Source organism: Globicephala melas, chromosome 17 (genome assembly GCF_963455315.2).
Source record: "Globicephala melas chromosome 17, mGloMel1.2, whole genome shotgun sequence".
NCBI lineage: Eukaryota > Metazoa > Chordata > Mammalia > Artiodactyla > Delphinidae > Globicephala > Globicephala melas.
This window is the reverse complement of record NC_083330.1, coordinates 35,992,768-36,019,764: the sequence shown is the minus strand read 5'-3', so window position 1 is coordinate 36,019,764 and position 26,997 is coordinate 35,992,768. Positions and strand designations below refer to the sequence as shown.

At 37.1% G+C, this 26,997-nt stretch overlaps 1 protein-coding gene across 1 annotated transcript in view; it reads left to right on the top strand.

The window, feature by feature from the left end:
* RUNX1T1 (RUNX1 partner transcriptional co-repressor 1) overlaps positions 1 to 26,656 on the top strand; it is a 127,930-nt gene extending 101,274 nt beyond the window's left edge. The window contains 5 exon segments of the mRNA XM_060287046.2: positions 445 to 530; positions 1,071 to 1,272; positions 10,196 to 10,264; positions 15,318 to 15,508; positions 24,739 to 26,656. Of these exon segments, the coding sequence (XP_060143029.1) occupies positions 445 to 530; positions 1,071 to 1,272; positions 10,196 to 10,264; positions 15,318 to 15,508; positions 24,739 to 25,014 (824 nt within the window). The 3' untranslated portion in view covers positions 25,015 to 26,656.
* The last annotated feature ends 341 nt before the right edge of the window (positions 26,657 to 26,997 follow it).

The window sequence follows — 26,997 nt, the reverse complement described above, 5'->3', positions numbered from 1 at the left end:
CCGTGCTTGTTTTAGAAAAGCATATCCCTATTCATGTAAAACAATTTATGCTATCTTCGTTTTTAATTCAGGAAAGTCACACTTTGAAACCACTTAATGTATACTTGTGGTTTCTTGTATTTATTAAGATTCAGGATATATTTATATTTTCACTTAGGGAACATTATATGGATAACTGGCTCAGGGCTTGGTATCTCTTCATGTGTAAAAGAAATGGTCTGACCAGATGACCTCTAAAATTCCTTCTAGTTTTCTAACATTTTATCATTCTATGAGAGACCCATGAGGTAATTCTGAATCTGAATATGACTCATGCCTCCGTTCAAAAATCGAATATATTTTCACATCCTTTAGTTTGCCCACATAGTCTTTGCTAAGTGCCTATGCACACATGGATTATGTCCTTAATGTTTTAGGGTGATTCAACCTTCTTTATATTTATAGGGTTGCATGGCACACGTCAAGAAGAAATGATTGATCACAGACTGACAGACAGAGAATGGGCAGAGGAATGGAAACATCTTGACCATGTAAGATGTTGGTAATCATTTCAAAAAATGTTTTGAAAACAGCTGGAGTGAGGTGACATGATAAAAGTGTGGGGATGCTTTGAAGGTATTTTCTGCCATCCTTGAAAAAGTAATAAATGAGAATGTTTAAAGTAGAATATAGGATTTGATTTCTAAATTGATATCAAGGCCACTTATATAAGAGAAGTGTTTAGATCATGGAAAGGATTCCCTAAAGCCAGATCAGTGGGCTGCTGTTTTATTTGTAGAGAGTTATTTATTTTATCCAGTAATGGGATTAGTATTTGGAAAGATGGGTTTACTTCAGCTGAAATATCCCTGTCATGCCTCCCACATTTTATTCTCATTCCTATTGAGTTAACTCATCTATTGGATCTCTGTGCCAAATCTAACCTTTGAAAATATTAGACGGAAGGCTTCAGAATAAAATAGCATTCTTCATTGTCCTAAAATAGTTTGTTTCATTACCCACCAAAGTCTATGAGTTGTGGTGATTGATAATATATCCTTCCTTTCTCCCCCTGCCCATTTCTTCCATAGCTGTTAAACTGCATAATGGACATGGTAGAAAAAACAAGGCGATCTCTCACTGTACTAAGGCGATGTCAGGAAGCGGACCGGGAGGAATTGAATTACTGGATCCGGCGGTACAGCGATGCTGAGGACTTAAAAAAGGGCGGCAGCGGTAGCAGCAGCCACTCCAGGCAGCAGAGTCCTGTCAATCCAGACCCAGTGGCGTTAGGTATCTTTTCTTCAGATGGACATATTGAACAGATACTTCTTATGCTATTAATGCCGATTTTATTTTTAACTCGTCTTTTCAAAAATAAAGGCTATACAGGGAATTGTAGAACAATAAACACTTTATATCCTCCAATATGTCTTGTCTGTTAGGCAGATTGGCATAGAAAGAGGCAGTTACAAAAATTAAACTCCTTTTCTAGGTTAATGTTTTGGGCTTATGACAAAGCTTCAAAGCTGGACCAGAATTTCACATGAATCACTAAAATGCGTGCTCCTTCATAAAATAGCTCTTTGGACCCTGTCTCCAACCTGCAAAGACAAAATCTCTGGGAGTGGGCTTGGAGCTTCTAGCAAGCTCTCCGGGGAATTCTGCTGCACCCTAGTGTTGGAGAGTAATTTATCTCTAAACGCTTCCAGGAAGAGACCTAAGGGCTCTATAGTTTGCCCACTGCCACTTGAAAATTAGTGATATAGATTTAGCTCTTCCATGACCTTAACTTAGATGGCTTAACTGTGATTTTATTAATTCTAGTAACTTACAGGACTATTAATATAGCAGTGCTTTAGAAATTGAATGTGTACATGTGGCCGTATTTAGTATTGAGATTTGGGAATTGTTGGGGTTATAAATAGAATGTAATCCCAAGTACATGGAAAGAAAATTTGAACCTGAAATAATTTTTGAGAGGCCTGTGGACTTTTTCCTAAATTAATAATAAGCTACTGTCATTTACGTTGCTGGCCACTACTTGTATATACAGTCTGAGTCAACTTAATGGAGATGGATTTGTGTTGACCCCTGTTCTCTCATCTCATTTTTCTTATGTGTTTAGCCCCACACCTGCTACCTAGCTTAGGTTAGGGTACAGTCCATGCTGTAAAAACAAAACTAATTACCTGTGTGCAGATTAAGCTCGTGACTTTGGCCTCATTATCATCCATGGCTGATTATCAAATATTTAAAACTTGAAGTATATTATCTGGCTATTGATCACATTATTTTTTTTATTAAAATGATTCCTAGTCATTAAAGTTTCCTTTGCACTTAGGTTCGTCAATTCCTGCTAATCCCTGAATGCTGAATGTCTATTGCCATAATAAGTATTAAATAAAGGAAGATTCCAGGTCATTTAATTTACCCAACAAACATTATTCTAAAGGATATTTTAAAGAGAAAAGTGTTGTTAGCTTATGTTAAGGCAAACAGTGAAAATAGGTTTAAGTTTAATTTGAACCAAATTAAACCAAACTGTTTAGAATAGAATAAGCATCTTGCTTTTTACTTCTGTATTGTGAACCAAAATTGGCTAATAATAATAATAATAAAGAGAATATTTGTAATCATCCAATCTAGGCAAAAATTGAGAGCCTTAAATTAAACAAAACTTTGGGAGTAAAAATATCCATTTTAGCTGGCTCTATTTAACAAATGCATCGAGTCAGTGCTTATTTGTTGAACCTGGCTTACTGTGTGTCAGGCATCATGCTAGGCACTGTAATAAAGGAAAAATATTCTTAATTCCTTCCTTTGAGGAACTTTTAAGCTAATGGAAGAGATAGGCAAGGAGATAGCTAGTGGTCATACCAGCAGGCCGCTCAATTCAGTCCTCTGCACTGACAGGATTAATATTATCTGCTGTCTATTGTAAAAGAAAAAATTCAGAAATGGATAGGATTTCAGACCTATGTGAGTTATATTCAGCACACTGAACATAGGACCGTTATCATGTAATCATCTATAGTCACGCATTCTAGTGATACAAGTGTTCATCGTTCTCCAGGAAGCTAGGTTTAGTTTCCCTGTTATGTAATCAAAAGAATAAACTTGGTTTTAAAAACTCCTTAAGAGTACACAAATCACATTACTTTTAATGATGCTTAATGAATTCATATTTTTGGTAAAAAAGAGATCGCTTTGATTTTAAGCTTTTATAGATTGTATTTTTCAAAGACTACAAGTAGCTCATTTCTTTGTTGGGACTCTGTTAAAACAGTCCTATTCTTTAGGGACACAGAACCCTAGATTGCGTTTTAAAGAAACTTACCACAGCCATAGGGAGAACCTGTCAAGAGCCACACAATATGCAAGTTTTAGCATCCAACAGTTATATTTCCCTGGTGTCTTTTGCCAGTAGATTCCTGAAGTCTTCGAGTTCCATCCATCTTGTGAGCTGGGCTATGGCTATAAATAAGGCAGGTAGTTTGTAATATGGGGCACAATCATTTACATTAAGTGCTTTCTGAGGTTTTCTCTTAGGCTTTGGAGTCGAATGTATTAGTGTGTGTAATTAAAGGATTAAGGATATTGACTGATAAATTTATGGATATGGATTTATGGATATAGGCATATGGATATGCCTAAGAGCTCCATATCCTATGATTATTCTACATGTGTTTCCTTTAGCTGGATTCTCTTAATTCTTAAGCTGCTGTCTGGTCTCAAATGAGACCTTCAGAATAATGTTATAGAAGATATCTTTAGTTCAAAATATTGCCCTAGTCACATTCCTATCTTAGAAACAATGACAACATTTAGTCATACACTCATTTTTAGCATTTTAAATTGTATTTGGTGACTGTACAGAGAAAAATGTAACTTCCATAACTGTTGTGTTGTGTTTGTTAAACTCATTCCCATTCTCGCTTTTGAAATATATCCATAGTATTAAGTCAGTTTGAGGGACTGGTAAGATAACATGATTAATCTATTACTAATTGAATTTGGGGAGTTCCCCCCAGATATTAAGTAAAGACTATTTTAAATGAGTAGCCTCTTAAACAGTTTTAAAGCTGAGTACACACTAAGTCCATAATGTTATTTCTACTCTTTAAGTCAAAAACAGGTTGTTATCTTGAAGGACTTTTGAAATAATACACTTTTCCTTGAAATAATAGATTTTAATTATTTGTATTATTATTATAACTCACTTGCTTTCCAGGAAAAAACTCCAAATATCCAAGTCTTAAGAAAATTGGAAAACTATTTTTTTAAACAATTTTTAATTTTTTTAAACAATTTAAAAACTATTTTTTAAACCTCAGAAAGAGGTTTTTGTTTTAAATGAAATGATACATCAACTTGATCATTCACAGAAGGCTTAGAGATTCATAAGTTTGTTGAATTAATACCACCTCCTGCCTCAAGTAATTGGTACAGAAATTAATATTTTAAAATTCCTTTGGCTGACAAGTTTTATCACTGTCACATGATTGAATTATAGAGTTTCTCATTAACTGTCTCAATGCTCAGGTAATCTAGCATGAAAGTTAAAGGCACAGGGTTTGAGCAGATGTCTGGATCTGAATCCCTGGTTCTTCTTACTAGTTTTGTGACCTTTGGCAAGTAACTCTCTGCCTCAGTTTCTTCATCTGTTAAGTGGGGATGGTAACAATACATATTTCATAGGTGTTTCTGTATTAAATGAGTTAACAGTTATACAGCATATGGGACAGTGCCTGACACATAGTAGATGTGCTATAAGGAATAGCTATTATTATGATTTCTAACATGCAATCTCACAGTTTAGAGAGTAGCGAGCCGTACATAAAATTAGTGTTATTGCTTGGCACACAATTTTATGAAATTATAGTAGATTCTTAGGTATTTTTTCATTCCAAAAGTATTTCCAAGCAGTAATGTTTAGGTGGCTAATTTATATAATAGGCACAGAAACAAGAAAAGGGGAATTCCATCTTAAATACAGTAAATCTGTTATACCTTTGGGACCCTAATTCATAATACAGGGCTATAGAAAAATAGTTTACTCCCATCCAAAGGAATATATTTTTCTACTTCTATACTATCAGATCATAAAAACCACAAACAAGTTATTCAGAGTATATCTGCATATAACAGTTTAGATTTTATGTACTTGTATTGATTCCTTTTAAATTACATCATGAAATTCATTTCAAGACGATGCATCTGAGCTCCTAATGTAAAGTGCCTACTGTATTTAAAGAGTCTACTATATTTAGTATATTGGGTTAAAAAAGACGTGACTACTAGTTAAATATGTCCATCTTTGAAAAACAAGAAGAGATGGTTGCCTCCTACAGCATTAGGTATTTTTATTGTTAAAGATGAAAATCCTAATGTAGTTCTTGGCCTCTAGGTTGGGTTGGGCTTCTGAACATAAAGTTGAGATTTCTGGATTTATTATCCTTTAAAACAAAAATAAGTAACATTTCTAAAGATGAACTCATTTAACCCTTCCTTTCTTTTGATGGTTTTTGTAATAGATATTATCATGATCACAGCCTCATTCTGCCCACTACAGGATGAAGGCCATAACATAGGTGCTGCCAAGCTTTGAGCATTGCTGTCCTGGGTCATATGAGGTCACATTGGTTCTCCAAAGGCCATCAGCTCATCCCTTCATGTATATTGATGGCGGCCCTTGCTGTATCTAGTATCCAATGGTCTCCATCTGTCGTAAGTGTAGTGCATCTTCCATCTCTTCCATACATCATAGATTGCTTTTTCTGTCTTTTCACATTTCTTAAAACATTTCCCCCACTTCGACTTGGTCTCATTTCATAGATGTATCTTCTGGGGGCTCCCCTCCTCCTCTTCTTTCATCCCCAAGCAGTTTGCATCCCAAAGTAAGCTAAACGTAATTTATAAGGTCTTTTCTATAATTTTTCCATCTTTCAGTAGTTACATATGTATGCATTCCACATTTTAAACCAGAGTCTCGCACAGACTCTTCTGTTTTTGTTTCACCACTGCATTTTAGAACAACCATCTATTTTACAGCAACTTATATTTTATAGGTGGTCAAGATTTAATGGTTAAAAATTAGCTTCTTCAGAATCTGAGCCTTAGAATGTTTTGCATAAGTTTGTCTAGATTCACCAATAATCTAAAATAAGAAAGTCTTAAGAGAGAAGTTGTCTCTTGTAATATTGATCAATTTCAGGATTTGTTTTGGTTTTTCACTTTTTTTTTTTTTTTTCTTTTTTGCGGTAAGCGGGCCTCTCCCTGTTGTGGCTTCTCCCGTTGCGGAGCACAGGCTCCGGACGCGCAGGCTCAGCGGCCATGGCTCACGGGCCCAGCCGCTCCGCGGCATGTGGGATCTTCCCGGACCGGGGCACGAACCCATGTCCCCTGCATCGGCAGGTGGACTCTCAACCACTGCGCCACTAGGGAAGACCTGTTTTGGTTTTTTAAACTCAGTTTTGCATATGTGGACTCTGTTATTGCTGCTAGTTAATCAGAAGAGAAAATATTAATCATTCAGTTTCTGTAGCTATTAAAGTAGAATTTGTCAGTGAATCAAAATAGTTTCTGAGCAGTACCTCTACTGTCATCACTTCATTCTTTCTGTTGGTACACCTGATGCTTAGCTAGGACACAGTAACTTAGAACTGGAGGGGATATTGTAAAATATGTATATATATATGTAAATAGGTGTATATTATATAAAAAATTTTATTTGCCTTTATATTCTGCAGCATTTTGAGAAAAAAAACACTTTCTTAGGATAGGATTAAGAAAACTTTTGCTTGATTGTAGTTGGTACTTCTATCAGGGTTCTAGGTTAGGTGGAGTTTGACTATGTGAATAAGACAATGTATCATTGAGAATTCTAGGGAAATGTAGCCAAGAAGGTGAAATACAGCACAACTTTCCAGTATGGCATATGGATCCTCACGATCTATACAGACTGTATAGCACACGGGAAGGTGGGTGCACAGTTGACTCCAGTACATTATCTATCTTTGAGCAAATTTGGGGGCTATTCATGAGGTTTGAATAAAATTTATAGAAGTATCACCTAAGAAGTTTGAGGACTTCCCATCAAGGGTTCAGACAGTGAATTGCTAATTATAGACATAACTTCTCTCCCCAAGTGACATGTACTGAGGGAGTAAAAATTTACTGGTGTGTATTACTTAATCCAAACCTCTTCAATGGTTTTGTTTTGTCTAAAGTTTTGTGCCCTTTGGATGTCAGTGCTGGGTGAAAAAAGAAACTTTATGGTTCTCTTTTCACCTTAGTTTTTTTAAATAAGGAAATAAGTATACAGTTGGCCCTCCGTATCCGCAGGTTCCACATCCATGGATTCAACCTAGCACACATCAAAAGTATTTGGGAAAAAAAATTCCGGAAAGTTCCAAAAAGCAAAACTTGAATTTGCCATGTGCTGGCAGCTATTTACATAGCATTTACATTGTGTTATAAATTATAAGTAATCTAGATATGATTTAAAGTATAGGAAAGGATGTGTGTAGCAAACAAATTAGCATCCAAAGCAAATACCATGCTTTTTTTTTGTTAATTAAAGTGTAGTTGATTTACAGTGTTGTTAATTTCTGTGGTACAGCACAGTGGTTCAGTTATATATGCATTCTTTTAAAAATTCTTTTCCATTATGGTTTATCACAGGTTATTGAATATAGTTCCCTGTGCTATAAAGTAGGACCTTGTTGTTTATCCATTCTATATATAATAGTCTGCATCTGCTAACCCCAAGCTCCCAATTCATCCCTCCCCCACCCAACCTCCCCCTTGGCCACCACAAGTCTATTCTCCATGTCTGTGAGTCTGTTTCTGTTTCACTCTGGGTATATATCTGGATAAAACTGCAATTCAAAAAGATACATGCACCTCTATGTTCAGAGCAGCACTATTCACTATGCCATTTTATAGAAGGGACTTGAACATCCTCGGATCTTGGTCCCCTTCAGATACCAAAGGATGACTGTATATCCATTCTTACTGGGCAACCTGCTAAATAATAATGATGGGAGTAGCACTAACATCTAATCAGAGTTTAGGATGTGCCATGCCAAGCATGTAGTAGGAAGTACCTCGCTGAGTCCTCACAGCAGCAATCTCAAATGTAGTAGTATTGTCCTCACTTTACAGATGTGGTGACTGAGACATGGAGAAACTAACTTGCCCAGTGTCACAGGGAGAGCAGGTGGCAAAGCCAAGATTCACCTTCTCTGGGCTTTAGAACTAACTCTTCTGCCTGTGCTGCCTACGGCTGGTAATTAGTATTTGGATAACTAACATCAGTTTTCCTGTTCCCTATAAATATAATAGTCCATTAAAAAATATTTTTTATAAAGTTATAACTCTTTCCTTAACCCAATAAATGGAAAATTTTTTGTTTTCTTTTTTTTTTTTTTTTTTGCTACTGTGGAGAAAGCATTTTTTTGTTTGTCTTCAGACTTTACAAATCTATTCTTATCCAGTAAATTATTCTTAAGCCAAAGTCTTTTCTCCTAAAAATAAATATCTAAAAGTTGTCTTAAGTAAATCTCTGTTTCACTGTGTCATGTGGCTAAATGTGAACTTGAACTTGACTGCACTTTATAATGATGTGAAAGGTAATTTTGACAAATCTAATTAGGCACGTGATATTTCTTGGAAGTCGTATATGCATCAAACGGTTTTATCAAGCTCTTTAGCAAATGAAAATTACTTAAATAAAGCCATTTTGCTTTTCATCATTTACTGTATAGAAATGAATGTGTACATGAGAATGCATGGGTATTTCCAGTCCATTTGATTATCAAGTAGTCATAAAATTATAACGTAAACTTTTAAAAATAAACTTTTTATATTTGGAATAATTTTAGACTTAAGGAAACATTTCAAAGATAGTACAGAGAGTTTCCATATGCCCTTCACTAAGCTATAATAAGGTTTTGCTAATTCAGAATAGTTGTGGAAATTTTATGTTCTGGCCAACTGATAATCTGTGTACCCTCGAAGGATTCAAAATATTCAAATGTGTCTAAGGCATTCAAATATAAAATGATATACTTAGATAAATTGATTGTGCTTTTCTCATTCTGTAGCTCCATAAAATATAGAAAACTGGACTGAATTTCTTTTGATCTTCACCATACATTAGATAGAGTATTCTTTAAAAAGTCTGCTACTTAACATTTCTTATACATGTAGAGAAAACTTCAATTATTTGAAATTTATCATGGGTTGAAAGATTGCTATATTTATAAAAGTTAAAATGATTTTTTTTCTTCCCCTCAAACTTCTAAATACATAGACTTTCATTTGAAAATCCAGTATGGAAGAAGTTTAGTGCATATTTTATCTCTGAAAGACTGTACACTTTACTTTCAAGCATATATAAAAACATATATAAAAGGTTTCATGTCATTTTCATGAAGATGTTATTTTGGAGGTGAGCATTCCTACATCAGCTTTATTATGATCCGTTTTCTCAAACTTTTAAAATTTGGTCAGCATAAAAGCACAGCATTTCACTTAAAGTGGAACTTCATTTTTTTTTTTTTTTTTTTCCGGAAAGCATGTCATGTACTAGTTATATTTGGTCAACTGGCTATCTGTGAATCCATTCTAATGATTCTTTCTTGCTTCCATCCATGTCAAATCTATATGATCTAATTTTTGTGAGAATTTTGAATGCTCATCAAGATTTTTTAAAGTAATTGTTAGAGCCGGTTAGCCATGGAATCAGGCTCACTATTTATTGAAAGGTGGTAGAATCAGAGCTGTGTGAAAATTATGTTACCCTAACATTTGACTTTCTAACTACCAATTTGACTTTGAAAAAAAAAAGAAAATTACCAGATACAGTTTATTTTCTTTAATAAAATAAAATATACCCATAGAAATTCCCATACTTAAGGAGTGTTGGGAACAGTGTTCCCAAATATCATATTATATAATGAAATATTTAGAGTTGTTTTGGCTTTGAGCATACAAGGCATTTAGACCAATGACCTGTTTTCCTTGTGCTCTGATGACTGGTCTTGCTATTTTTGTTTATTTTTTAGAAGTGAAATGCCCAGCCTTTTAAAACTATGTTTTTGTAGAGAAGCCGAGATAGTGGGCATTGCTTGCTTCTACCCTGTGTAATGACATAACAGTGCTTATGGTGCTTTCCTCCTCTCTCCACCAATTTTTATCCTTTTCATAGATGCACATCGGGAATTCCTTCACAGGCCTGCTTCTGGATATGTGCCAGAGGAGATCTGGAAGAAAGCTGGTAAGAATTGTTTAAAAACACGAATTTAGTGTTCTGGCAGCTGTGTGCAGTTGTTAATGAAGTGACGTGAAGAATGACAAGAAGGGACTTTACTGCTAACAACAACAAAACAAACCCCCACATACAAAATTTAAAAATCCTGATGAATATTCTTAAACCAGGCCTGATTAGAACATGAAATAGTTTTTATTTTAGTAGCATCTGCAAGTGCTACTGTAATGAGAGTCTGGTGATGCTTCTGTTATAAACCCCATTTTTCAGGGGCTATAATGGTTTCAGGCTGGAAGCCTGAGGTCTCAGATTGCATGCAATTTTTCCTTCATGAAAACAAAGTCTGGTGTTTTACTTCAGCCTTCTCTTCTAATTTTTTTTTAATTGGGGTATAATTGACATATATCTCCTGAATTCTTTTTAAATGTATCACAGCAAATCTAGTTCACTTGCTGAGGCACTCAGAAGTTTTATGGTTACAACCAGTTTTTAAAGTTGATCTTTTGTGCTAATTAATATTCAATGACCAGAACTAAATTAAGTTAAATGACAAAGTTGCTAAATTTCTATTTTTCCTTTCCATGTATACTATCTGATTTTCATTAAGGGATATTGTTCTGCGTTTTGAAGTAGATTTAAATTTCTGATGACTCATTGACTTATTGGGCTTAAAGAAGTTCAAATCTGGCAGAATCTTGGTAGAACACCAGCACTTTAAAAGTTGAGCCAAAACCTTATTTTTAAAAAGAAACCAACTCAGGAGATAAAGCACAAACCTGTTTCAAGAGTTAAAAATGACATTGCAAATACATAATGTGGCTTTGAGCTACTATAACTTCAACTGTTAAAATAGTTTGTCTGAGTTGAGAGACTGGAAAATGCTGTTTCTGCAGACGATCAGACGGGTATAGGGCTGAGAACCACAATCAAGGAGGAAAGGGTTTTTTTTTCCCCACAGAAGATTTCTATTTGGGTTTTGATTTGACACAGCTATGTCTATAGTTCTGTGCAACTTGGTGACTCTGGTCCCTTGGCTCTTGTTCGAGTTTTGTGGTTGTTTTTTAAATTTTCTAAGAAATAACTCTTTTTGTAAGTGTGACAGGGAGTTTCAAAATCTGATAGTATAGCAGTGTAGATTAAGAACCAGAGAAAGATCTCTTGCATGTCCAGTATACAAATAAGGTAGATCCATTCAGCCTAAAGGTTAAGGTTTATATATGTGTATATGTGTGTGTGTGTGTGTGTGTGTGTGTGTGTATATATAAAATCTGTATAGTCTTACCAGATTTAGAGCATCGCCTCTAAGAAGATTTTCTACCAGGATAATAGTCATGGGATACTCGTAAGATGTTAAAATGTGCTGGGTGCCACCTACCTGGAGAAGGAATTGCTACATCTTTCTTCTGACCATTTTTCTTCCCCAATTTTAAGCTGTCAGTTCAACTTATTCCAATAATAGGTACAAAGAGTTGCCATTTTGGATAGCACAAGGATGACTTTTTATGTTGAGGGATAGAATCTCTGCATTTCCCTATTTATGTGTATTTAAGTTAAATCTTGATAGTTCATAAAGAAAAATTGACAGTGAAGTCTTGTGCAATCCAAATTCCTTCTGTGCTATTATCTACTCAAGCCTTTGTTTGACTGCTGTGAAGTGAGAGCAGATTTTTCTGAATATACCACCTTTGTTGGAAAGTCAACTTGAATAGCTATGCACAAAGGAAATCCTACCATAAGTGGTAAGCATTTGGAAGCAGATTCAAAACTTCATTATGTACTTTCCACTTAATCAGTTTTTTTTTTTTAACTTGACATGTTGTAATCTATTGAGTCCACTATTATTTTTCTTCACTGTCTGTTTTGTGGGTTTCCGAAACCAGTTCTGGGTGTACTTTGCATCATGGGGACTCTGAGAGGAGGGAAAGAGCAATCCTTGTTTATGTGGTGTCCATGCATTCTCTAAGAAGGGTTAAACCTTATCAAACCATGTTTCAAATATTTTTAATATGTGCCTATCCATCTACATTAGGTCTTCAGTCTAAAATCTGACTTGGAAGTAGTGTTCATTAAATTTGTATTCTTATTACTATCTTAGGGATAGTGATATCCCTAATCTGCTGCAGAAAAACAGTTTGGGAATTGTTTTCTATGGATAGATGCTAAATTTTAAGGAGTATATTGAATCTCTAAAGTATAGATGACAGTTTCACCTGGAAGTCTCAAGTAACTGCTTATAATATTTATCTTTATAGACTTCTTAGAAAGCATTTCTAGTGTTCGAAGTGTCAAGGCATTCCAACATGAGGAAAACACCAAAGGCAGAACAGGACATCTACACTCAGCCTGTTAAAATTTGAAAGCTTTTCCCCCCCAAGAGTCTAAAATTGGCTGTGGGCAATTTTTTTTCCCTAGGAAAAAACCTATAAAGTGTGTCTTTGCAATGAAACTATTATACACTACCTTTGTGACAAAAGATAAGTAAATAAAATCAAGTTTAAAGCATTTGAAAGATATCAAAGGGGCAGAGCTCTAAAATTCAATGTACTATAACCCATGCATCTTCTTTTCAGAGAAAATTATAATTGCAAAAAGTATATCCTGTGCTTGAAAGTACATCATGTAATATTTTGCACCATTTTATTTTGAAATTATTTCGAACTTGCAGAAAAAGTTGCAAAAAATAGTAAAAACAAATCCCATATACCTTTCTCCCAATTTTCCCTATTTCACCATATTTGCTTTGATGTCTTTTGTTTCTCTCTTCCTCTTTCCTTCCCTCTTTTTCTGTTGTGCATTATATTTTTCACCTCAGTACTTCAGAGTAAGTTGCAGACAAGATGTCCCTTTACCGTAAACATTTTAGTGTGTATTTCCTAAGAACAAGGACATTTTCTTGTGTAACCACAGTACAGTTACCACAATCAGGATATTAACATTCATACAACACAATTATTTAACCTACAGACCGTATTCAAAGTTTGCATGTAATCCTAATAATACAATATAATATAATGATATCCATATTAAATATTTGGAGTCCTAACAAATGACGAAGGCCATATCAGTTTTCCCCTAAAAGTAGTATTTTTTAAAGCAACCGCAAAGATAACAAAACACACTCTGAAGTTTAAAGGTCTTTATAAAATTGGAAAAAGTCTACCATAAATATAGTTTTTAAATTGCAACTGTTTTCTTCAGTATATTTCTTTTTCAAACGATCAGTGAATGTTTGCAGTTGGTAATAAATATTCAAGCACCTTGCACATGTCCTACCAATTCTCTTTGCTGATCTGTACGTGCCTGTGGGATTAGAATAGGAATGCATAATTTAAATATAAATTGCCTGATTTGCATATACAATTAGTCAAGCTACAGCTTTGATCGTAAGCAAAAATTATTGTCCTGTATTACCACTTAGATAGAATTTTAATTCACCTTGAATATTCAAACCAAATTAGACCCTGACTGTATAGTTAGAAGGGCAGTGCTTCCCTGGTGCCCCAAGTCATTTATGATAGGATAATAAAGGCATCTTTTCACCTCCTGGTGAAGAAGGTGCTGCCAGCTCTGTGCAGTGCTCTGTTTTCAGATTTTAAATACATATCTTAAAGCAACCAACAAAGGCTTAACATATTTTAGTTAATATTTCCAGTCTGGATCTTTCCCTGTAATTTAGTTTATAAAATCTAGCAGACAGTAATTACAAATGAATAAACAAACTTCAGAAATAATTCTGGGAAAATGGTGGAGGCTACAAAAGTCACCATGGTTAATTATTAGTGGAGGGCTTTTCATGATCCTCAAGTCATGAACTATGGATGTATGAAATATAACTACAGAAATTTAAGGAACTATAGGAGTACTTGCATCTCTTAACATTTTTTATCTACAGTAAAACATTTTTATTAGGAATCTATGTTTTTAATTAAACAGAACATTTAATTAAGGTGCTTTTCAAGTGAGTGAAACAATTAAGTGAAAACACTTGAATGAAACATGTCATAATTAGTTTTAATAGAGTGTTAATTGGTAGTAGGTTTGCCAAGTTAATAATTACTGCTTATTAAATTTTCAATTAATCATTGTCATTTTGCTTTGAATAAAGATGAAAATTAGATAAACTAATTCAGGGGGAGGATATTTTCCCTTGTTAATTAGAACAGTTAATTTTTTAAAATGGAAATTACTTGTTTTAGTTGTCAATCTTATGTTTTACATTAGTCAAATCTTTGCACCCTTTCCACAGCCAAAAATAAAGAGCTAATTTGACACCTTGCAGGTTTGTAGTCAGGCCTGATTGTTTTGGCCTGCAGTATGATTCAATTATATTTGTCTAGTGCAACAGTTGGTTATGCAAGACTGTTTATATTTGATTCAGTAGATGGACAACAGCTGAAAGTCTGGAAATGAGAAAATGATTTTTTTTTAAATCCCTACCATTTAGTCTATAGAGTCACATGTCCACATTACTCAGGAAATGACAAGAAAAAGAAAAGCTGGATCTTCTGTATGTTTCATCTTCAATTTTCTTTAAAAGGGCTGCATTAAATTAATTTCGTTATTGTGTTGTATCTTTTACTAGCAAAATAACTTTGCATTTACATATGTGTCTGTGTAAAATCTGTTCCCTTCCTCTCTTTCCCTGAAAGCTTTACCCCTGTACTCCCTGTGTTCATATTAACCTATTGCATTGTGGCAAAACACCTTCTTCTTGTGTCTGAATTATCCAGGCAGGATTCTTGTGGTTATTTTCGCCTTTTGTCTACTTAGTCTGGTCTCAGAATCCTTTCTGGGGTACTAGTTTGGTAGAAAAGTTGTAGTGATGCTACAGTAGTTTAAAAGATATTCCCAGGAGTGTAAATTAAAGGAAAAAATCTCACCCTTTGCTCTCTTAAAATGAATTTCCAAAATGTGGTTCTTTAGACAGCCGGAAGAACTGCCCAGTAATTGGGATGAAAGTCATGCGTGTTGTCTAGCATTCTGTGTAACAGCGATCAGTAGCCCAGGTCCCGCGCTAACAAAGAGCTGTTCTCTTGTCCGGTCCGGCCCGCCTGGCACGCAGAGGAGGCGGTCAACGAGGTGAAGCGGCAGGCGATGACCGAGCTGCAGAAGGCCGTGTCCGAGGCCGAGCGGAAAGCGCACGATATGATCACCTCGGAGCGCGCCAAGATGGAGCGCACGGTGGCAGAGGCCAAGCGGCAGGCGGCGGAGGATGCTCTCGCTGTCATCAACCAGCAGGAAGATTCGAGCGAGGTGAGGTGCCGATGGAAGACTCCCTGGGGAGATGCTTCCGTTAATGAGGGCGGGCCTTTTCGATTTCAGGAGATCACAAGTAAAGGCGGATATTGGAGTTGAGACAAACGAATCTTTTGGGGGGGGGGGAATTGGAGTAGACTTGGCACTTGTGGAGTTGACCAAGAGCTGATCAAATTTTGTTTTTATTAAAGGCCTAAAAGAACAACTGCCAAAAAAGGTTTTTAATATATTTGGTGGGTAACAGATTAAAGTGAAATTCTTAGAACTTCCTAGCACTATTTAGATTCAGAATTCTGTTGTGTGTGTGTGTGTGTCAGCATATGTGTGTGGTTTCCTTCTAACAGCTGGGATTTAAGAGAGAGACCCTGTGTAAGCTGTGTAGTCTGAAGACATATTGCAGGCCAGGGATCAAAGTCACTTCTTTAACTATTGGTTCTGAAGTCGAATGCTAAACCAACGCTTGCATCAATTAAACATTTCTAAGAGATCTTCTGCACAGTCTGTTTTTGCACATTATTTGTAATAACCATTATGATGGTCATTTCATACCATAACATCACTGCCAGAGGTAATATTATTTAGTGTTATTACAGTATATTTAAAACACATAAACACGTAGCCTAAATGGCGGAAGGATCTGGGAAGTAACTAAAACACAGTGTCTAACAGAATGCCTTTCAACAGAGACTAAAGTCAGAGCAACAGGGTAACACTCTGCATTAACACAGCACCACAATCCCCAAACCAAAGGACCCTTAGATAAGGACTACAGTTAACTAGTTACACCATGCTGAACTAGCAACAGCATAAGCTGATAAATCAACAGTCCACTAAAACACATATCTACAATTTGTGAAGGAGAGTAAGAATTTAATTTGTACCAGGCTTGTCTGTAGATGAAAGGCCCTGTGGGAATTATTCGATATCCAGAGTTTCTATTTAATGTGTAGCAGATGAATAACAAGGGGACAAAAGCAATTGATTTTCAGCATTTGAAAGTTTCTCGGGAAAAGAGGGACAAAGGGAAGTGTATCTGCCCTTTAACTGCAGACTTTTCCATTGTTGAATTAAACTAGACATAAATTCAATTTTACTGGCATCTTATGGCTAAGATATTTAAAGACTTTGTTTTGTGTTTTTTGAAAGAAAACAAATTTTATTAGCATCTTTTGGACAGAATTTGTCCTGCTCTATTCAAGTTAGTAATACTGTGAGGCACAGTTGTTGCCATCATTAAAACATTATCACTTTCATATGAACGTTTTAGGGCTGTTATGCATGTTAAGAGTATTTTATAGGTCACTAAATTCTAAAGATAAATATCTTGGAGAAATTGATAATTAAGTCTTTATATTTGGCTAATAATGCTGTATTTCTTTAGTATCTATAAGCTGTGTACCTTTATTTCTAATATCCAGAAAAATATATGAGCTTACACTGGTATTGAGCATTATAAAAATATGGTGTATCGAGCAGTAACTAGAAATAGTAGATAGGATGAAATAACCTAGATATGAGTGATCTTCTAAAGTAACTGTTTTCTTTCTTTCTTATTGGGTATCTTGAAAAACTGATCTTTAATAGCACTACCCTTATCTTCGGTGACATTTCTCAAGGATTTTAAAGTAGACTATGCTAGGAGGAAAGGTTTGGGAGCCAGAGAGCCACATTTAATTCCTGGCTCCATCTATTATAATTCTGTGATTTCAAGAAAACCACTAAACCTCTAAAAGCTTTGGTTTTCTCATCTCATACGGTGGCTAGAACCTTGAGATGTAATCATTTTATCATGTTGCAGGTGAGGAAGCTCACATGGCTAGTCATGCAGCTAGGGGTTGGCAGGATCCACGCTGGAGCTCTCAGCATGCTGTCAGTCCTTACGTTGTTCCAGAACAATGAAATAAGCATCATGAAGGTCATTTTTGGATACAGATTTTAAAACTGTACCCTATGGACATTTTTTAAAAAATCAGGTTTGCAACCTGCCCAGGGCAGTTCGTTATTTGATACATATTACTCTAAATTATATCCATTTATTTATTTATTCTGTCAAGGGCAAATTATTCTATGCGGGGACAGCACTAGACACCGAAGATACAGTGGTTCCTACCTTCTTGTTCACTATAATTCATTAGAAGAGTCAGATCACTAAATTATGAGTCTTAGTAGAGTTTAGTGCAAAGGCTTCTGGGAAAAAATTTTGTTTCATCTGATACTTAAGGATAATCAGGAGCTGTTCAGCAGCAACCTTCCACCCACCTCCCACCCCACCCCCACATTGCCTCATCACTGCTTTTTTGGTCCATGCGCACGTCAGTGCCTTCGTGCAGGGAAGATGGGAAGGCAAGCTTTGCTAGGCTTTGCAAACAAGATGACTATGTGGCTGGTGAGTGTTTTGGAAGGATCACTCAGGCTGCAGTGTGGAGAGAGATGAGAGGAAATGAAAAGGAGGGACCGATCTGTTTCAGGATACAGATGAGGAGGAAGATGGTTGGATGAAGATGGTTGGCAGTGGTGCTGGGGGTGGAGAAAATTGAACCCGTGAGATAAAATGGGCAGGATTTGGGCTTCCCTGGTGGCGCAGTGGTTGGGAGTCCACCTGCTGATGCAGGGGACACAGGTTCGTGCCCCGGTCCGGGAGGATCCCACATGCCGCGGAGCGGCTGGGCCCGTGAGCCATGGCCGCTGAGCCTGCGCGTCCGGAGCCTGTGCTCCGCAACGGGAGAGGCCACAACAGTGAGAGGCCCGCGTACCGCAAAAAAAAAAAAAAAAAGGGCAGGATTTGATGATTGGCCAGCTGACAAGGAAGGGAGAGAGTTGTGGTTTTTCAGTAGACATGCAGAGTTTGGGGTGTACACATCAGGTGATCTTCCTTAAGCATTGAACCTTTACAAACTTACTGGCTTTGATCTGCCCAGCGGTTTTTTGTGAAAGGTAACCTTTCTTCATTTTTTTTTTTTTTGTGCATAAACAACAAAAGTTAAAACATTTTAAGAAGTTCAAATCAATTATTTAATTCAACTAGACAGACAGATTTCCTCTGTAGATTGGAAAGGGCAGATAGAGCACAAAGGCCTAAATAGTTTATGCTGTCTAATGTGAAAACCAGGAGGTTGATCCTCAGCCCAGGTGCCTGCCTCTCAGGCCACTTCTTTAGTAGCTACACGGCAGTACACTCGACTCCTTCAGGATATTCCCATCCAGTTCTCTAATTTCACTTTGGTTTATAGACTAATAATCATTATTACTAACCGTTAGAATGACACTGGACTGCTTAGGCAGACACAAGCAAATGACATTTTCTGTACTTTCTCTTTTAACGTGTATTACATATTTCATCAAGAATGTAATGCTAGCATTAGCATAAATCAAAAGAAAGGAAATTCAGTGAATCTGGCTATCTTCAACCATTTTAATTTTTTCTATATTCATTTCTGGTTCCTATCTGTAAACATATAGAGTCTTTTTTTCCAGTGAATATTGTTAGATTTGGACTATTTCAAAAGGAACCTGCCACAGCTTTTCTTTGAGATCTGTAACTTGTTCTGGCTTAGGGGATCAAAGCACATGGCTGGAATTGAGCCTCGAACAGAGAGCAAATAGTTGTGCTGTTCCAATAGTTAGTTTCGAGTTTAAGCCACTAAAGTGATATTTTCCCCCAGATTGAAACAGTCTTTATTCATTATTCCTAGATAGGTGCAGAAGTGCACACGCTTATATTGGGTGGTTTTGTGGCACTTAAGCAGAAACACTGACTGAACCTTTAAACTTTGTTTCCAGAACCTGCTGAACCCTAATAGTGGGAACAGGTCACTCTGACAGGTTCATCTTCATTACCCCCTCTGGAATTAATAGAGCCATCCCCAGTGGATCCTGTGCAGTGCGGCCCAGACTCTGGGGATGGACTAAGTGGACTCAGTGGGAGGTAGTCACCACACAGTTACTACACACAGTCTCCCAGCATGGCTCCCATTAAAGCCTCACAATCTGATCAGACCTGTCGATCCCCAGAAGAACTTGGAGCTCTCACAGTATGAGCTGATTCTATGTTACCTAAGATTTTTGCTTATTTGTTTCATTTATTAAAAGACCAGCTGTCTGAATCCATAGATGTTCATGGTGTATTGGATGGTCTGGAATGACATGGAGTGGTTCACCTCTTGGAACTTTGGTTTTTCTCATCTATAAAACTGGGATAATGTTTATAACTCACTTTGCAAGGTGGTTGAGAGGTACAAATAAGATGAGTAGAAGTCTTTTATAAACAAGTCACCTTATAAAGAGCAGTGTGAGTATGTAAGAGAGAGAAAAAATAAAAAAACAAGAAGCTATTCTAACAGGAAGGGCAGGGAAGGAATAGTAACCGTGAGATTGGAAAGGAAGGGAGACCATGGGGGAAGCAGGGTCTGTAGGGTTTGGCACGGAGAGGTTTCAGGGGAGTTTCCAATGAGATGACAAAGTCGTTGGCCTGAGCGTTGCCAGTGACTGAAAAGGACCACACCAGAGTCAGGTTTAGGGATTACTGACTTGGGTGACAGAGGAGCATCCTGGTGGTGCTACAGAACAGGCAATTGAAAATAAGAGACAGCAGCTCAGGAAAGAAATGAAGGCTGGAGGAAGGTTTGAGAGTCATTTTCTTACAGCTAATGGCTTAAGACCATGACTGCCAAGGTAGACTGTAGGAAGGAAAGGATATTTCTTTTCTTTATGCCAACTTCCCTCCTTGCCAAGTATTTAGGGGAAAATGAAAAACTAGAAGAGGAAGAGGTTATAGTATAAGAAACAGAATTTTATTATCTTGAAACCAAAGTTAGAGGGACTTTCAATAAGGGAATTTTTTTTTTAAAAAGGAGGAATGGGGAAAAGGTCAGTAGTGGTAAATCTTCAGAAGGTCTGAGGGCAGCGAGGAAGGAGAAAAAGTAACTGGCCACTAATGACGTATAAGTGGAAGTAAGCTCATGCTCTGTCTGTGTAGCTGTCAATGCCTATCAAGGGAGGCACAGGGCCACGAGCTTTCTAATTGTAAAGGTTGTGCCATGCAGAGATGGTATGTAGTCTCATTTGCTTTCAGCCAGTGCCAAGAGGAGGAGGTGGTGTTAGTTCCTGCCGTTTATTCAGGACCCACCGAACATCAGGACACTTTAGTTAGCACTGACATAATCCTGAATAACCCTATCGTTATGATTCCTACTTTATAGGTACTGTCACTCTACGAGGTTAAGTAACTTGCCTGTAGTTCTGAATCCACTAAGTGATATAGTTGGAAGTGAAAAACCAAGAAAGGGTGACTGGAGCCACTGAAAATTGGAAGCCATTTCCATTACACACCATGATACCTTGTCTTTGGTGTTCCAACTTCCTGGTTCAACCTCTGTCTACTTTCAGGGTTGAAGTGCCCTCCTAACCTTATTCCTGCCAAAACAGGCTATAAGAAAGATCTGAAATAGACAAAGCGTGGCATTTTGGAAAGAGTATTTGGTTTGCAGTGCAAAGACCTGAGTGAATCAAACCTTACCTATGTAATTTCATATCTAGGCAAATCATTTACTATAAATTTATTTACATTTTGAGAATTTTAATTATAATCATTCTACTTTATTCATTGAACATCACTTGCGTGCAAAGGTTTTTCTGGAGAATTATAGGTGTGTGAGACCTGGAGAAACTTTTTAGGAGAAAATGTTTTGTTTCTGGTAAAAGGAATTTCCAACAGTAAGAACCAGAAAGGATATTATTTTGCTGGTAGGACAGAAAGACCATTCTCTCTGTATCTAAAATAAAAAGATGAAGGAAATAATTTTGTTCTTAGGGACAAAAAAGAATTGCTGATATGAAACAAGTATCAACAATCTTTGACATGCAGCTTTGGCACCCAAAGCTTCAACTCATCATTTCCATTTCCCTATGTAGTACCAGTACATTTAGAAAAGGGAGGGTTGTGTTCTGCCTCCTATTTTTCATCTGAGTCCTAGCCTAATTTTGGCCAATTGCTGATTCCCATAATAGGGAGGAAAACATTCCTTATGCTGAAAAGGGAATAATATTATCACAAATAAAGGGAGACTATAAAGTGCCATGGGCTTTGGGAATGAAATTTGCTATGAAATGGTATTCTCGAGACTTCTGTACTATTTTGGTAATTCAGTCACCAGCGTCATTGCTTAGAGTACTGAAAGGGAAGCTCAGTTATATGAAAAATGAATGAATGAATGAATGAAAGAAAGAAGCAACTATCAGGTAATACTAGCCTGAATATGAAAAGCACAAATTGAAAAATATAAAATTAGATTAAGCCATTGACCACCTTAATCCCTGCCCTACAGTTACACCCCTGGGTATCATACACAATTTGCAGTTTCCACCTTTGTGTATGGCAGAAAGCTTAGAAACTTAAAATGGTTAAAATTAGAGTACTCATAAGATTCTGCACATTGCACAGTTCCCAGAAGTGATGGTTGAGAGGCCAACTGCCAGTGGTCAGACATCAGTCTTACAGGTATGGATTAGTTAACAGGAAATTTGGTAGAGCCACCCAGGAGAAATTAATAGAAATTGCTGTGTCTGTCTTCTAATGAACTTTTAAAAAGGAATATGCACTTTGGGGATTTCCATTGGTTGAACACTTGAGCTAAAGTTCCCTATACATTCATGGCAATGCAATGTCAACAGCAATAAAAATATGCAGGTTTTTTCCCACCAGCTCATTTGAATTGCTCTTTGTTGCACCTTCCTAAAGTCAAAGGTGGTTTTTGTCTCAGTGGTGGGTGGTAAATGAATGGGATTGAACAACTTCGGAGTGGGACTGGAGGTAAAACTAGCCAGAGCCCTTGAATCCTGGGTCAGAATCCAGAAATGCTAGGCAAAAAGGCTCCATTCCCAGCAGCTTCATAATCCAAAACATCTGTTTCTATATTTGGCACAATTCCACTTTTTTATTTGTAAAATTGTTCCCATCTTTGAAAACACTTTAAAAAATAAAGAAGTCCCCATTCTGTCTCCTCTTTCCATTCCCCAACACATGCATTTGTAATTACCTGGTTTAGTCTGTGTGTTTAATCAACTTAAATTGAGAAGGTTGCCTACATCTGATTTCAATCTGAAGGAGCCATTGAGAACTGGGCAGTTACTGCCTTGTGTCTGCCAAGATGTGCCTCTGCCAGAAAGCGGATAGGACTCACACCAGGGTATTTCCTAAAGAAGCCACTTAACTCAGATTAGATGTTTAATTTCCTTAAAATATTGTTTTGGATCTGGGTCTGTGTTCTCTAATTGGGATTTTCTGATGTTATTTAGGAATTTCACTTATTTCTGAGTTTGTTCCAGGATCCAGCTGGCATTATTCTAAATGCCTAAAGCTCAAGGAAGTAAACTTTCCTGAGTGATGAGTGTCATACCTCGCTGCTCTGGAGGATGGACCAGGCCCATGTTTGTTCAGGCCTTTGTGGAACCATTGTCCTTGCAATAAGATTGAATTAATTTTGAGAAAGAAGGGCTTCTAATTTTGGTAATGAAGCCTCTGATCAGAGGTACATATTTTTTGGGATATTTTCCTGGCTAAATTAAAGGGAAGTAGGAAAAAAAAATTACTTTGTTCTGGTACTATTAATTTTAATTCCATTTTTATTTATGATATTAACATATAAATCAAGCTAGATTTCTTCAGCTATGTTCACTGAAAACACCTTCCACTGGCCAGAGTTTGTGATCTTAAAGTTTTAATTTTTTTTCCCTTCATGGGCCATAATTTCGGAATGGTAAAGAAATATGAACATAGGGCTGAGTTCTTTCTAAAAGTTTTAAGCTGTAGTTCTTGAGTTTTTAGGCTTCCAGCACTTGAAAGACTCTAGGAGCTCCTTTAGTTTTTAGCCAAATTAGAATGAGTACTAAAAATTGCTTTGCATATTTTGCACAGTGGTGAAGCTGTACACAGACCAGGGTGATGGGCTGACATTTCACTGGGGCATTTTTAATAGGCTTATGAGCCCACCTTAAGCCACACAGCCAACATGCTGAAAGCAAAATAATTGCAGGGAACATAGTGGGGAGATTTTTAATATCCATATATATCAGGGCTTTAAAAAAGGTATTTTAACTGCGACACAGCTACATACTATCAGCTGGTTGGGGTTACCAGATTACAGTCGGAAGTTTGTTTTGCAAGAAAATAAAACCAAGGAAGATACAGGATAAAAGGATTAATGTCAAAAACTAAGATCACTTGCTATAACATTTCACAATGGGGATGGTCTTGCCAAAGGAAACACAAACGTTTCAAGTTGGCTTTCTGGGGTTCCCCCTTCTCCTGGAAGGGTCCTTAGGGCACTGTCATTGTTAGTCTCCTCCCTGACACTCCCTCATTCCCCAGGATCTGTCCCATTTAGGGGTTCTTCCATCTCTAGTATGTCTGTCCCCAGATTCACAATGTGTTTTATCTCAGAGGCAGCCTCATTTCTGCTTTTCTCACTTCTTGGAAAGCACCAGTGGAGATTGGCAGTAGGCTTGCTAGGGTCCTAAAACTTCACAAATATTTATTGAGCACCTACTATATATATCAGGCACTGTTGTGGGTGCTTAAAATATATCAGGGAAAAAACAAACCAAGGATCCAATCTCCAGGGAGCTGAAGTAAAGGGGATTGTTTCGAGACTTTCCTACCATTTGGTTGTCAGGTACAGTGAATAACTGATTGCAGTGGGAAGAGCTAAACACATGCCCTACTTTTTCTGGTCTGTGGTAGAGCAGAGGATAGAATCCTCTACCTAGTCCATTATATTCCTTTGAATCTAATAGAGCATCCTCATAGTCCCTTTGTGTTAGTGTCTTGAAGGAAGAAGCTTCTGCCAGGAGTGCTATCTTTGAGTCTTTCCATGGTGGTAGTCGTATTAGAAAGGAGAAAATTTAGATGTCGCAGTTGTTAGTATGGGTGAACAGAGAATTTAGATGTGAAGATAACTAAACCTAAAGGGAAGGGGTTTTATAGTACAAATGGAAAAGAGCCTCAACCAGTTTGTCTAGAAGTCATAATAGTTTTTGGCAGAAAAGTCTGGGCAGTTACACCAAAACCTGCATCTTCAGGGTGTTTAGTGTGTGTACACATACACACCTGGATTTTTCATTCTTATAGTTCTGAAAAATAAGGGGGTAGTGCTGCCTAGCATATTTCCTTGGACTTTAGCCTAGTCAATGTAATAATTTGGGATTTCACTTTCTTCTGCCTTCTCCAATAGAGTTGCTGGAATTGTGGCCGTAAAGCGAGTGAAACCTGCAGCGGCTGTAACACAGCCCGATACTGTGGCTCGTTTTGCCAGCACAAAGACTGGGAGAAGCACCACCACATCTGTGGACAGACCCTGCAAGCCCAGCAGCAGGGGGATACGCCTGCTGTCAGCTCCTCCGTCACACCTAACAGCGGGGCCGGGAGCCCGATGGACACACCACCAGCAGCCACCCCGAGGTCGACCACCCCGGGGACCCCTTCCACCATAGAGACAACCCCTCGCTAGATGTGCACTCAGAACTGTCAGAGGAAAGACAACACAACCAACGTGAAACCAATTCCTCATCCTCAGATGCTCAAAGTTGTTTTTTGTTTGTTTGTTTGTTTATAGATGGACTATCCTGGTTCAGTACTTCAGCAAGAGAGAACCTAACTGTATCTTGAGGCGTTAGTAAAACAGAGGGCCAGTAACGGGTCGTAATGACTTACTGTGGATAACAAAGATTTCTTTTCCTTAGAGAACTGAAAAGAGAGCAGAAAATATAACATGAAATGATAGATTTGACCTCCTCCTTGTTATTTTCCAGTAGCTGGGATTTTAAACTAGATGACCTCATTAACCGATGCTTTACCAAACAGCAAACCAAGAGATTGCTAATTGCTGTTGAAAGCAAAAATGCTAACATTAAAAGTCACAATGTTCTTTATATACAATAATGGAAAAAAAGAGGAAAACCCTCAAGGGCATGAGCATTGGCTACAGCAGTAGACATTTTAACAAGAAGATGAATGGCGTCCGTGGGTTGCTAACTGAACTTTGAAGACCCGCCACAAAACGCGCAGATGTGTAGCATATTGGAAGGAGACACAGATGTTCGGTTTTTTTCCTGTTTCTGAAAAGAAATAATATCCAGGTCAACAGAAGGAAAAATGAAAGATGATTTGCAGTGGGATATGTGAATACAGCAGCAAGAAAAAAATGCCATAACATAAAAGGCTCCTTTATATATATAAACACACACACAGAAGTAAGAGACTCAGCCTGCAGTTGTTAGCATCCTGGCAGCTTTGACACCAGCCAGCTGCCCTAAACAGCCCTCAACGTTTCTTCACTTTTTCAAGGTTCCACAGAGCAAGACATTGGGTCTATTCCAGCTCATTCATTTTATATTGAAAAATAATTTTTAAAAATGATGGCTCCAGCTCCAGCCCCTTTCTAAATTTTTTCAACCCCACCCTGTTTGGATTTTTAATTAAAAACTAGTAGTTCTCTTGGTGTTAAAACACTTCTGTCCTGTGAGGTTTCCCAATGGTGTTTTTCTTGTAAACGTGCTGGACGACTGTGAAGACGCGTTGTAGTTTAACCACGTGCCCACATTTAGTCTCTTTATTCCTAGTTGGTGAGAAACCTGTATCTTTCTATGCTGCTTTTATATCTGTATGTATTAGTGGTATTTCTCTAGTAGTTCAAAAAAAAAAAAGAAAAAAGGAAAAAAAAGACTTTTTTTGGTTGTCCTCAAGAAAAGAAAGAAAAAGGCTATCTTTCGGAGCTGCTATTTCATTCTCTTATAGAATTTTTTTTTTCCTGAAAACCAGCATGCTTCACGGAATGCTAACATATTGGTGTTTTTGTAAGAGGGATGTACATAAATGTATTTTGCACTGTCACAATGACTCCCTAGGCATGCTTTTTTTTTTTTTTTTGAGCAAACTCTTTTTAAATATGCTAGAGCCATTTCACCAAGTTTAGCTGTAGCATAGAGTAGTAGTGGAATTTTTCTTTTTTCTTTTTTTCATTGAAAAATCATTATTAGGGACTTTAAAAAATAACAAGATATCCTACTTTAAAAAAAAAAAGACAGTGCATGCGTATTGCTGTAAGGTTGTTTAAGTATTTCTAATTTTACAAAAAAAAAAAAAAAGATAAATCATTAGAGCTCCAAATGCTGAGGTGTAGACTGACAGCTTTAACACTGCTGAATGCCAGGTTATACAGTATTCTTAAAAAAAGGGAAGTCAGCCAAAGACTGATCTGATGGACCAAAATCGGAATTTTGAAAAGCACCAGTACTACTTTCCAAAATGATCAGCAGGTTAAACATGTTCAGCAAGGTATAGTGTGAATCCATTAACCCTTCGTCGTCCAGGGTCCAGACCAGAACTACTTGTTAGTTTTGAAAACAGTAGCCCAGAATGTGGTTATGTGCTTTAGGGAAAGTCAGCAGTGCTGCAGGCTGTGTAGACAACCAAAGTTTTCAAGGCTGGGAAG